General features: G+C 37.7%; 1 protein-coding gene across 2 annotated transcripts in view; it reads right to left on the bottom strand.

Annotated features, from left to right (window-relative positions):
* Positions 1–663: 663 nt before the first annotated feature.
* The window catches only part of cad (carbamoyl-phosphate synthetase 2, aspartate transcarbamylase, and dihydroorotase), a 40,898-nt gene continuing 28,328 nt past the window's right edge, over positions 664–13,233 (bottom strand). For both annotated transcript variants that reach the window (XM_059356208.1, XM_059356209.1), the window contains exons 30-44: positions 13,049–13,213; positions 12,481–12,612; positions 11,458–11,659; positions 10,303–10,493; positions 9,976–10,116; positions 9,274–9,363; positions 8,920–9,058; positions 7,752–7,945; positions 6,890–6,964; positions 5,847–6,059; positions 5,362–5,487; positions 4,517–4,672; positions 4,190–4,291; positions 2,878–2,972; positions 664–1,532 (exon numbers count right to left, since the gene is read on the bottom strand). In XM_059356208.1, coding sequence (XP_059212191.1) covers positions 1,433–1,532; positions 2,878–2,972; positions 4,190–4,291; positions 4,517–4,672; positions 5,362–5,487; positions 5,847–6,059; positions 6,890–6,964; positions 7,752–7,945; positions 8,920–9,058; positions 9,274–9,363; positions 9,976–10,116; positions 10,303–10,493; positions 11,458–11,659; positions 12,481–12,612; positions 13,049–13,213 — 2,121 coding nt within the window. In that variant the 3' untranslated portion in view covers positions 664–1,432. The remainder of the gene's footprint in view (positions 1,533–2,877; positions 2,973–4,189; positions 4,292–4,516; positions 4,673–5,361; positions 5,488–5,846; positions 6,060–6,889; positions 6,965–7,751; positions 7,946–8,919; positions 9,059–9,273; positions 9,364–9,975; positions 10,117–10,302; positions 10,494–11,457; positions 11,660–12,480; positions 12,613–13,048; positions 13,214–13,233) is intronic.

Below are 13,233 nucleotides of genomic sequence, written 5' to 3'. Positions count from 1 at the left end.
TTCACTTATAACAATTTCAGGGTCTTTTATTTATTTACCATGTTTTCATCTTTTTTTTTAATCTTTTATTTTACTGGCATAAATTAGCTCCCAAACCTGACAGACACAAATAAATAAAAGTGCAGTTAATTAAGAGCCATTAGTTGCATCTATCAACATCTCAGCAGCTTCAGTATTAAACAGGAGACAAACATGATGATATATTAATTTGATCCTTTAATCTGCTCGCATGTTGCCTCAATATTTAAAACTCTGCTGAGTCATTCATGCACCCTCATGAATTAGACTGAATTAGGGTTTTTTTTCCTAACAGTTCTTGAATGCAACATTTATTGTAACCCCACTTTTAAATCACATCCTTTGACTTTTTCTCTTCCTCAACATAAAATGTTCTTTTTAACAGTGTTTTATTAAGTTTTCTACTGTTTAATATAGGATTTTATTAGTTATCATAATGTAGCATATTCTATTATGTTTATTTATATTTACATGTGATATTTTTTCAATCATTTTTGATTAAATAGCTTTAAACTCAAGGATCATGATGGGATGGAGTTCAGTTGTCAGCTCCTGGATAAGCTTATAAATGACTTAAGGTTATTAATTTCCAATATTGCCAAGGTTGAAACATTTACATATGATAATAACAACACCAACATCAACTACAAAAGGGAAATTTGTCGTTTTATTATTTATTTCTCCACATAATACAAAGAAATTCACCAACACTGACATGACTTTAACTCTCATCTGGATAAAAGTTAACTTCTAAACTGCTTCAGTTTAAGAAAAAGACCCCTAAAGCAACTAAGAAAAGGCTTAAAGAGAATATTTGTGCGTATCCGCTTCCACGTAATGCTACAACAACATTGAAGACGGTACTGGAAAAGAAACCGACAGGATTATTGGTCAAAATACACAGTTTTCTCCCTTTTATCATCTGAACTGGTCCCTTTACATTGACCTACGGCTGAGAACAATTTACCAAAAAAGCTACAAAAACATTTCTGTCATTTATATCACACATTATCGAACCATCCATGGAATGATTTAAATGCCCGCCTCCCTTATTTTTCTCCTCCTGGTCCTCCTTTAGGTAACAATGGCTCACTGAACATCATAAACAATACAAAGAAAAATAAATCTCACAAATGCAGAAATAATTTCTAGAGAAGAAGCAGTTTTATGGAAAATGTTAATTGTTTTAAGACATTTTAAAAAATCTTGCATTGTGGGAATTTTGCAGGTGAGATATGGATGAAAAGAAAAACAGCATGATGCAACTTTAAAAGTCTTATTGTTGTATTTATCTCTACTGACACCCTTTACAGACTGGAAACAAGACATCTGCACATTTCAGGGAGAGAAAATGCAGATATTCTTGTTAATCTAAGAGTTTATAATTTGTGTGACAGATATGCAGCAGGTGGATCTATCTGCTGAGTACGGTGGCCAGCAGGGCCATTCGGATGTACATGCCGTTCTCTGCTTGACGGAAATACGCTGCCCTCGGGTCGGTGTCCACCTCCGCACTGTGGAGAGACACACAGAGAGAGAGACACGAGAGGAAAAAGTGAAACAGAGGAGAAGTTTTAGAAAGACTTGAACAACTTCTGCACCACCTCCTGCAATACTGCAGATAAAATATCACTTTATCAGCATGAAATTATATTCCCGAGCTCCAAAAAAGCCTTAAATTATTTGAGTCAGGGGTGGTCCGTAGCGTAGTGGGTTACACAGGCGCCCCATGTATAGAGGCTACAGTCCTCGCTGCGGTGGAGCCGGGTTCGAATCCAGCCTGAGCTCCCTTTACCGCATGTCCTCCCCTCTGTCACCCCCTTTCTATCTGTCTCTCACTTTCAATAAAGCATGTAAAAATGCCAAAAAAATAATCTTTAAAAAAAAAAAAAAAAATTATTTGAGTCATTATCATTAAAGACCATACATCATAAAAATCATAGAAGATTTGATTTTAAAATCAAGTAACGTAACTAAACTTCCAAACCAACGAACCTCCAAATTTCTGCTGAAATTCAAAATATATGCTGTTATTAGTAGTGATGTTGCTGATTCAGCCCCAAATCTTGACATTTAAGTGCAAAAAAAAAAATCAAATTTTGCACTTAACCCTTTGATGCACAACATATTGACCCCCTTCTAATGCACAACATGGGTCAAAAATGACAAGCATTCATTCCCCATGTTATTTAATGCTGCTGTGTGTTTCTGTGCTCTATCTTTTGATATCAACTCATTTTATAATTGAATATTCCAAGTATTCTTTAAATATCTTGTTTTTGATAACAGATCATTATTTCCATTTTGCTTCTCATACTTTATGAAGAAAAAAAGTTTGTGTTATTACATAGCTAATATTTGACACATTTTAGCTAAGTAGTTAGCTTAGCAAGCTACTCAGCAAAGAACTTAGCTAAGTAGTTAGTTTAGCAGGCTACTTAGCTAAATAATTAGCCAAGAAGTTAGCTAAGTAGTTAGCTTAGCAAGCTACTTAGCCAAGAAGTTAGCTAAGTAGTTAGTTTAGCAGGCTACTTAGCTAAATACTTAGCCAAAAAGTTTTTTTTAATACTTGTACTTCGTGCTCTAAATTTGTTGCTGTAATATCGCAATTTCCCATCTTATAAATATGCGTTGCTGCTGCCCTCTACTGGTGGAAACGCAGCTATTGCAATTTCATTTTGCTATTGGCTGATCTGGAGGCAGGTTTTATATCTGGAGGCAGGTTTTATATCAGGGGGCAGCATTAAATATGCTCTTTGTTAAGTGCAAAATCAGAGCTATTTGTTTTAAAATGTTGTGCATGCTTCTCTTTGAACTGTCAGTTATAATAGAGTGTATGATGGTGCTGGCAGGTCGTACCTGATCTCGTTGACTCGGGGCAGCGGGTGCATCACCACCATCTTCTTCTTGGCTACAGTCATGATGTGAGGAGTGAGGATGAACTGACCGAAACACTGAGGAAGATAAAGCAAAAAGACATGAGAAAACTTGATGAAACATCACATTTACATTCAGAAAACATCGAACATTTCACCCCATCTTACTAAAATAAATAAATACTCTAAAGATTACTTTCATTTGTTTTATGCACGTTTTTGTTTTCATTACATTCTCATATTTTAAATGTCTATGTGGGATAGAGTTGTATAATTCAAACACCCATTTAAACTCGAACACACCCAAAGAAAATTGCAAAATTAGACTCGTCTACCCTATGAACTAGCTTGCAAGTAGTAGGTGATATTGAATTACTACAGTAGTTTAAATACTACGACTACTGCAGGTTCAGCTTCACACTCCAAACTGTCCACACTGCTGATATTTCACTGCTGTATTTATATGTTGGGCTTGGAGGATGAAGGTGCCTCAAGTCAAAAACAAACCGTTTCAAAAACAGTTTCTTCCCAAAAGCAGTAACAACCCTGAACTCTCATATGCACTGATTGTCATATGGACTTTATTACTGTGCAATATTTCTTCTTTTTTAAATATACTATAACTGGCAATGTGCATTCATTTGTGCAATAAATTGTCCTTCAGCGTGCAATATATCTATGAACACTGCATAGCATCATATCTGCTTCTGGCAAATTGAATTGAAGACTGTGCCCCTTACCTCCCTTTCTTGCCTATGTTTACATTCTATCGTATATATTTCTCTTTACATTTACTTGTCTATGTATGTTTATGTTTATATTGTATATTTTATATATATTGTATTTATTGTCGCACTGCTTTTTGGAGTCAGCTCTCAAATCTCATTGGACATGTGTATAGTGACAATAAAGGCATTCTTCTTCTTCTATTAAGCGTGTTGTTTTTTAGGGTACAGCATAGATTATATAAATATATATAAATATATTATATAAATATTTTGTATAAATACAGATTTATTTGCAGCCTTGAGAAAATAATTACACCATTTTGTCTGGAAAAAGAAAAATACAATTGTTTTTGCAAAAACAACAAACAAACACAAAAAAATAAGATGAGGAATCCTAGATTGTGCAATGTACATGTAATGTACTAGCTCAAAAAAGTGGCTTTCGTGTTAAATTACTCTTTAAAAAAGGTTAAATTTTACAATTTCACATTTTTTAAAGACACATTATTTCTACTTTAATCTGGGGAGAGAGAATAAGTTGCAGGAATGAGTCCTGAGTTGACTTACAGCTCTGTACTCCTCCTCAGAAGCGAACCTCTCCTTCTGGATCCTCGTCATGTAGAGCACGTCGGTCTCTGGCAGAGCTTCCTCGATGCTCTCAAACTCCTCCTGCAAACAGGGAAAACACACCATCTTTGAAGCATAATAATAATGATAGTAATGTATCTTTTGTCAAACTCAGGATAAACTGTATCATTTAGAATTTCATAATTTTTAAACCTTTGAGAAAAGCTTAAAGTCAAATAGAAATGTTTCTGATTAAATTGTCACACATCTGGTTTGTCGTTGCATTTATCGTTCTGCGACGATGTTATAAAGCGGTTTGCTGCCCACCTGTCTGATGCCCTTGGAGGCCACGTAGCTGATGATCTCTGCCGGCATGTGGAGGTTCTTGGGCGCCACGTAGCGCAGCGTGATGCGGTACTGAGTCAGCAGTTTGGCCAGAGAATGAACCGTTCGGCCGTGTTTCAGGTCCCCGACCATAGTTATCTGACAGGAAACACACAAGAAAATAAGACTTTTCCTCAAACTAAATGAAAACATGGGTTCAAAGTGAGACTCACAACAACAATCAAACTAAAAGCTGGAGATTTGTGTTTTACTGTGAATGAAAGGATCAGCATTTAAATCATGGGTCTCAAACTCGCGGCCCGCAGGCCAGTTGTAGCCCTCGTGACGATATTTTGTGGCCCCCACCTTGATATGAAAGTTTAATGTGAGTTTTATATGAATGGCACTTTACCGTGTTGTGTGGAAAGTCCCTTTAATTACTTTTTTTTCGTAATTTTGTGTCTTTTGTTCATAATTTTGTGCCTTTTTTAAAATAATTGTGTCTTTTTTTTTTTTAAATAATTGTGTGTCTTTTTTTTGTAATTTTGTGTCTTTTTAAAACAATTTTGTGTCTTTTTAAAACAATTTTGTGTATTTTTTAAAATAATTTTGTGTCTTTTTTGGTCATTTTGTTTCTTTTTTGGGTCATTTTGTGTCTTTTTTAAATAATTTTGTATCTTTTTTGGTCATTTTGTGTCTTTTTTGGGTCATTTTGTGTCTTTTTTAAAATAATTTTGTATCTTTTTGGTCATTTTGTGTCTTTTTTTGGTCATTTGATACTGCCTCCAGCGGCCCCCAGGTAATTTGAGTTTGAGACCCTTGATTTAAACAGTCCTGCTGTCCCTCACCGTCATGCCGTTGACCGTCCCCAGCTCCTCCCTGATGGTGAAGACGTCCAGCAGCGCCTGGGTCGGATGCTCCCCGACACCGTCTCCAGCGTTGATCACAGGCTTACGACAATGACGCGATGCACTCTGGAGACAAGATACAGGAAGACAAAAATGTTGAAAATATCACTGAAGCCATAAAGTGAGAGAAAACACAGTTTAACAGTACAAGTGTAAGATTAATCCATTTGGAACAGACTAAGATAATAATTTTGTAATTTGTAATTTATTTATTTCAAAACAGGGACAGCGCACAATAAGACATTAATCTTGTACAACAAGAGAACATGCATTGTGCTAGCAGGTTCTAGCAGATTGGTATTTTCCATCTGTAGTCCCTGGGCAATAAGATCAGATGTAAAAAATACCTTTACCTAAACCTTTACATAAAGCAGCAAGTAGCACAGGCCCGTTAAACAGAGGCTGGAGTCAGAGCAGCAGTTTACCTCCACAGCTCCAGGCGTCGGGTGTCGGAGCACCAGCACGTCGGCGTAGCAGCTCATCGTCTGCACCGAGTCAGACAGCGACTCTCCTTTCTGCGTGGACGAGGTGGCCTCGCTGAAGTGGACCACCGAGCCGCCCAGACGCTGCATGGCCGCCGAGAAGGAGCTGCTGGTGCGAGTGCTGACCTCGTAGAACATGGACGCCATCACCTTACCCTGGACAGACAGGAGAGAGAAAAAAAAAAAAAAAAAAAGAGGTAAGTCATGTAGCGTGTCTATAATCTGACTCAAATCTGACGTCACAATTCACCTGCAAGTTTGAAGGGCATGTTTTCTTAAAAAATTAAAAAAAATATACAAAAAAATTACACCATTTATCATATCCAAAAACTGTAAAACCAGAAATTCAGTGTTGGGTGTTTTAATTTCTGTCTGTCCTTGAACGCATCACACGTAACAATGGCTTCTGTTGGGAAAAGTAACCAAATCTAAGCTTAAAATAGCGATGCGTCATCACAATCACATTATTCAACACTTCTCATTTGAAATGTAGACAAAAATAAACCATTTGCACTGACTAGATCCTATAAACAACATTACATCTTGTGCTCCTCAGCACACTTGTGAAGCAACGACTGACTCGGCTGAGACAAAACACAAAAATTCAGTGAAACTGCAGACTGAACTGCAGACTGTTTACACAGAGCAGAGAGGAGAGGACAAGAGAGGTTGTAAAAAGGTCCATTATTATTAAAATAGTCCATTATTTTTCCTATATTTGTAACACTTATCAGAACTGGGAAAATGTTATAATTGCATTTCTTTTTCTCTGATATATATGTCATTATAACTGTGCAAATATATATTTATAATACACTGCAAAAAATAATAATTTTGAGTTCTCCTCAATAGAATAGATTAGATATTATTACGAGTCCACAGTGAGTAGCAGTGACAAAAAAATGCCTAGAAACTGCTCAGGGATCAGAGGATTAAAAAGACACACATTAATAAAGACAGGTGCTGTTGGTGTTAGAGTGCAGTACCTTGAGGAGGTCCAGGCTTCGCTCCTTCTGAACCATCAGACGCAGAGTGTGGGCAACATTAAAAAGGTGTGAGATCTGAAACAAACAGAATAAAGTGCATTTATTGCTTGTTCAAGTCTCTAATGTTAAACACTCTAATTTTATCTTTTTTAAAATTTTTTAGAATATTTTATTTTTTCAGTTTTCAATTCAACAAGATATACATGAAAACACAAACGCACAACTCCAAACCCCTTCCCCAACCCACCCACAAACTGAAAAGCGAGAGAAGAAAAAAAAAAAAATAGATAAATAAAATGAATAAATAATGAAAATATTAATGATATAAAATTAATTTAAAAAATAAAAATAAAAATAAAAATAAAAATAAAAACGGTCGAGAGGCAAGGAAGACAACAGTAAGCACTGACAACAAAGAGAATGCAAAAACTACAACCCGTCCACCATAGAAGCTGGCAATGTGTCCATAGATGCTAAATAGGGCTGCCACATCTCTGTAAAAGTATTATAGTCATTCCTGAGTGTATATGTAATTTTTTCAAGTGGAACACAGGTATTCATTTCTGAAACCCATCTTCCTATAGAAAGTGGGAGTCAGATTTCCACGTGATGGCGATGCTCTTCCTGGCAACGCACAAGGCCAGTGAGAGAAACCTCTTTGGAGCTTTTTTAAAATCGTGCATCAATATTTGTAGTATCTCCTAATAAGCAGGTTTGAGGATCTAATGGGAGATGTAGTCCTAGGAGCTTTGTCATGATGTCAGAGAAATCATGCCTGAATGTGTTGAGTGCAGTGTAGGAATGAACCCTCCTCCATACTACATCTAAAACTCTAATTTCATCTTTAGTGCATATTATCTACCTGCTCTTTGCTGAACTGCCTGACAGACAGGATGTGCTGGCCCACCAGCGGGTGCAGCAGAGGAGACGTCTGGAAGTGGGACACCTGTCCAGCAGGTAGCGGTCCTGGTCCAGACTGAGGGGACAGCAGCCGGGACAGAGGAGGAGGGTGGCTGTAACCGTCTCCAGCTACGGCCGGGGGGAGCATCACCATCTCTGCAGAGCAGAGAACACAATGCACCAGTCAGTTAGTCAGCAATATACAGGAGCATCTCAACACATTAGAATATGATGGAAAAGTCCATTTCCAGTAGTTCAAGTCAAATAGCCCCAACCAAGTATTGAGTCATATAGATGGACATACTATTCAGAGGCCAACATTTCCATATTAAACACACTTTTTAAAATTGGTCTTTTGTAATCTAATCTTTTGAGACACTGAATTTTAGGTCTATGTAAGCCATAATCAGTGACTCATACCTTCTGAAGGTCTTCCTGCCTGCCAGCAAAAAGACAATTACAAAATGCTGGCTCCAAAAGAACCCTCCCACCATCTCCCTTTTTATCAATATATCTCCCTTTTTAATATATAATCAACCCAATACGTGTCATGGAGAAAATTACTTTCACTATTCATTTGCAAAAAGAGAGCGGAGATAATTATTGGAAAACATGGGACTGTTATAACCATGTAGATCCATAACATATGTGTATACATGTTTTTTATTTTTCTAACTCGACCCTAGGGGGTCAATGCCCTGTACCTGTCCTCACCCTTTATATGCTTGCACTGAAGAAAAAAAAAAGTAAAAAAAAAAAAGTAAGCCATAATAATCATTATAATTAGACAAAATTAAATAAATGAAGACATGAAATGTTTCATTCTGTGTGTAATGGATCTAAATAATGTGTTATTTCCACTTTTTGAATTGAATTAGTGACATAAATAAACTTTTCTATGATGATCTAATTTATTGAGATGCACCTGTAGTGTATAAAAGGCAGATATTTCCACCTCTGAACAGCTTCAATTCTGCAAAAATGTAGAGGCAGTGTGCTAATAAATGTATAAAAGCTGATATTTTCGAAGCTGTTATGCACAAGAGAAAAACATTCAGGTCCAACTACAATAAGCTTTTGTTCTCTCACTTTACTGTATAGTTTCTAGTGCATTGTGGGAGTTGTAGTACCTGGTGGGAGTCCGGGGTCTGAGGAGCGGTGGATGCGGGGAGGCAGCAGGTAGCGGTCTGATGCTGAGCGTCGGGGACTCGCTGCTCGGGTCCGGACCAGACCGTCCCGGGGAGGAGTAGGACGAGTGTGTTCAGGGGTCTGAAACCACAGGAAGTAAAAAACAATATTAGGATATAAGAAACAATCTAGCCATAAAACGGTGGTCATACAGTATTATTTTCATCTGATTCTTGCTGTAATTAATCAGCCTGCTGGATAGTGAGTTAGCAAATAAAATCATGGTTGCTTGGGTTCATTTTAGAGTACAATCAAGAGTTTATGACTAGATATATATATTGTTTATTTTGACTTACCCGTGGACTTTCTTTAACAGCTTCAGGAGGAACGATGGGAGCAGCGGGCCACGTCTTCACGTCCTCACCGTAACCTGGAGGAACCAACACCTGAGAGACAGAAACAACTACAGCTTTAAAGACGACAAGGATTTAAGAAAACCCAATGAAATATCATAATATATACTGTATAAAATACAAATGTTCCACATAACAATGTTTTTATATTATTACATACTAAACTATGCAAAGCATAAAATAAATAATAAGGCAGAGGTTGAATGTTGCCAATTACATTTAATGCTGTTTTTAAGGGAAATTGTACTTTACTTGAGTATTTCCATTTGTGTAACTTTATACTTCTACTCCACTACATTTAGCTGACAGCTTAAGTTACTTTTAAGGTCAAGATTTAACATGAAAAACATGATCAATTGAAAATGATTAGGTATTCTTATTGAAGCCCATAAAACAGTATATTAAGTAGTTAAATTAGCCCTGACAACATTAAAAAGCACCAATAAATAATACAGTAATATATTTGGAATATTTTGAACAAGTCCTTTTTAATGCCGATACTTTGGTACTTTTATTAACCAAGTTTTGAATGCAGGACTTTTACTTGTAGTGGAGTAATTTCACAGTGTGGTATCAGTACTTTTACTGCAGTAATGGATCTGAATACTTCTTCCAGTACTGTAAATATTGCGTGTGTTTGCTGACCTGGCCGTCGATGTAAGCCACCTCTCCTCTGAGGACGACGCGGCGGACTTTCCCCTTCACCTTCAGACCCTGGAATGGAGTCCACTTGGACTTGGTGAACTGCATGGCCTGAGGGATGACCCACTCCTGCTCCAAGTCCACCTGACAGACACAGACGAGGGATAAAGTAAGTAATAATACAAAAGTGTGAGTATTATTTGCATGATTATATATAAAGCATAGATTCCTGTATCGGCTTTAGCATCAAATTCAGAAACGAAAAGTAAAAAAGAAGACTCCAAAATCAAGATACAACATAAAAAAAAACTGAATTATTTGTGTGTTTACCTCCACGTAGGTGTTGTCCTGGACCGGCAGGTTAAAGATCTTGCGTGGGTTGTCATAGAGACGCCTGATGATGTCATCCAGAGTGAGGCGTCCGTCGCTGACGGCGGTCAGCAGCAGCGGCAGCATCGTCTCCAGGCCGGGGTAACCAGGAGGAGGACGCTCCCCGCTCTTCTCCTCTAGAGAGTGAGGAGCTGAAGACACAGAAGAGCAGGAGAGTTCACACGTGTCTACTCAATATGTGCTTAAACCAGGCGGCAACCTCCGTGTCTGAGCAGGGAGGCAAAGCTGAAAGGAAGTGCCTTAAGCTGCATTCTACTGAAAATTCCAGCAGGGGGTGCTAAGTTTGGCTGCAAAAACATTTTGGTCCATTCATTTCAATGCAAAATGAGAAAACTTCTCACTTGATTCATTACCTCAGAAATGTTTTTAGGACAACATTATGGTCTCAATCACTTGTAAAAAATCTTCTTCAAGACAATTTGATGTCAATAGTTCTAATAATGGCCCCATTTAGAAGAAAATAGAAGATAAAGAATCGTATGATTTGGGGCGGGGCTACCTTTGATTGACAGTTGTCACTAACAAGGCGAGCCGTCATCAGGAGAGAAGCAGAACAATGTGTATCCACGGCAACGTGTCAATAAAGTTATATATAACTTCTATAAAAAAGGACGTTTAGTGATTTGGTCTCATAACTTTGACCCTTTCACTGTATTTTCACTTAATGACAGTTTATTTGAACGTTTTGTTCAGTAAAAATGTCTTGTTCAGCGTTTGGTTGGACTAACAGACACTCCAAGGAGTCGCTGCTCAGTTTTCAGGTAAGTAACATACATTTTTTTATTTTGATTTGATTTTGTTTTTGCTAGCCAAAACTAACATCCCAGTTAATGCTCCAGTTGATGCTAACATGAATTAGCAGCAGCTTCTCTCAGTCAGGTTGAGGTGTAGAGAGGCTGTAGTCAGTGATCAGATCCCTCTCCTCCTCCACAGTCCAAATATGGTCTGCTTCCTGTTTAGACGAGTGAAACGCTGAACTCGAGGCTTCCAACGGGCCACAAACCAACGAGTGACGTCATGGTGACTACGTCCATTATTTATATAAAGTCTATGTCTAAATATGTATTAATCAGGCTGATCTGCCTGGTTTCTGACCGTGATCTGTGGCGAAGCAGTCGATGATGTCCATGTTCTCCCACAGAGCCTCCATGTCCTCTCGTGTCCCCAGCATGGGACGGACCTGCGCTCGCCCGTCCCCGATCTCGGCCACGTTGTCCTCACAGAGGAAGAGGTGGTGAGGAGCCACCTCACAGGTCACCTGGATGCCTTTCTGCTTCGCCGCTCGGATGATCAGGATCTGGAAAAAAGAAGAAGAGGGAAGACGTTTAATAATACTAATGGTGTATTTGGATAGGGCTGTGCAATTAAACACGTTATTTTCAATTATGATTTTGCTTTCAACAATTATGAAAACAAGATAAAACAATTATTGTGTCGCACTCTGTTTCACAATGATCCTGCTCTTGTTTTGTCTTGTGTTATGAATCCAACGTACTTTCTCACAGTTTTACTGAGTTACTGACTGGAATATGTTAAATATAGTTTACCAAAATGTTTTAGTAAGTTGTGGTGGTGCCCATCCACATATTAGATCCAATTAATTTTGGTCAAATGTATTTTTATTTATTGAAAAGAATGTTTCATAGTTTTTTTGTAGTTTAGAGACATATAATGTTACAACATAGTTGAACTTTTTTATTTCTTGTCATTTTTGTATTATTTAAATAATGTATAACATGGTATATATACACGCACATCTACACGTTTCATAATATGTATCTATTTTTTACAAATGTATTTTAATTGATTGATTAATTATATATATTTTTTACATGTATATTTGAAGTTTAACAAATTCCATTGTTAAAATGTTATTTTTTTAGGTAACGAAATGCATGATGTTGCTAAAGTCAATGAGTAATCATGTTTAATAATTGTGATCTCATTATTGACCAATTTTTTGCCCAAATTGAGCAGCCCTAACATTTGGCAAAATGTATTCAACACTTTGGCAAAAACCTTAACACAAGTATTTTGTTATTTATAGTGCAGCAGCTGAACAAATCTGTGCATCATTTGATTTCAATAACAATAATAAACTAAAGAGCAGCTCTTCACCTCCTCCTTCTTGGCGATGTGGCAGATGTGGACGGGTCTCTGGTAGAGCTGAGCCACCATCAGGATGGCGGCCACCGTCTGCTTCTCGGCGTGAGCCACGATGGGCATCTGCTTGGGCCACTTCTCAAAGTGCTGCACACACACGGGACGGGTAGAGTAGAGAGCAGGAGGGACAATGGAGGGACAGTTAATGGAGACTACAGGGTGATTATATTAAATGTCTCAGTGACAAAAAACTACTTCTCAATCAAATTACAAACTCTTTGCCCAAGTGACATTTAAAAAAAAAATGTGTACAGAACTAACAGGACTGGAAATTAAAAACGTTACCATGGGACTTAAAAAAAATAGATTTTTTGACAATATAATAACAAAACACATGCTGAATAACTAAATATAAAAAGTCGAACATAAATCTTGACACTTTTTTCCATCTTATAGTTTAAGAAGAGTCCAATAATAATGAGAGAAAACCAGTTATATCTTATCTCTTAAATCTTATATCTTTGGTGTTATTCACATCAAAATGATTCAACTGTGGTGTTTTTTTAAAGGACTAGAGTCGTACCTCCATCCAGAGGGAGACGTTGTCCATCTTGAGGGTGGAGTACGTGTCGTTCAGGTACATCTTGAGGCCGGCGGCCTGGCTGGCGATGGACGGCAGGACGGCGGCGTTGTCTGAAGCGGCGCCCAGATACAGAGCGTAGTCACACCTGCAGCCCGCTTTGGCCAGCTGACGACACAACACAACAC

The sequence above is a fragment of the Centropristis striata genome, chromosome 18, assembly GCF_030273125.1.
Source record: "Centropristis striata isolate RG_2023a ecotype Rhode Island chromosome 18, C.striata_1.0, whole genome shotgun sequence".
Classification (NCBI taxonomy): domain Eukaryota; kingdom Metazoa; phylum Chordata; class Actinopteri; order Perciformes; family Serranidae; genus Centropristis; species Centropristis striata.
This window is presented reverse-complemented; position numbering and strand designations above follow the sequence as displayed.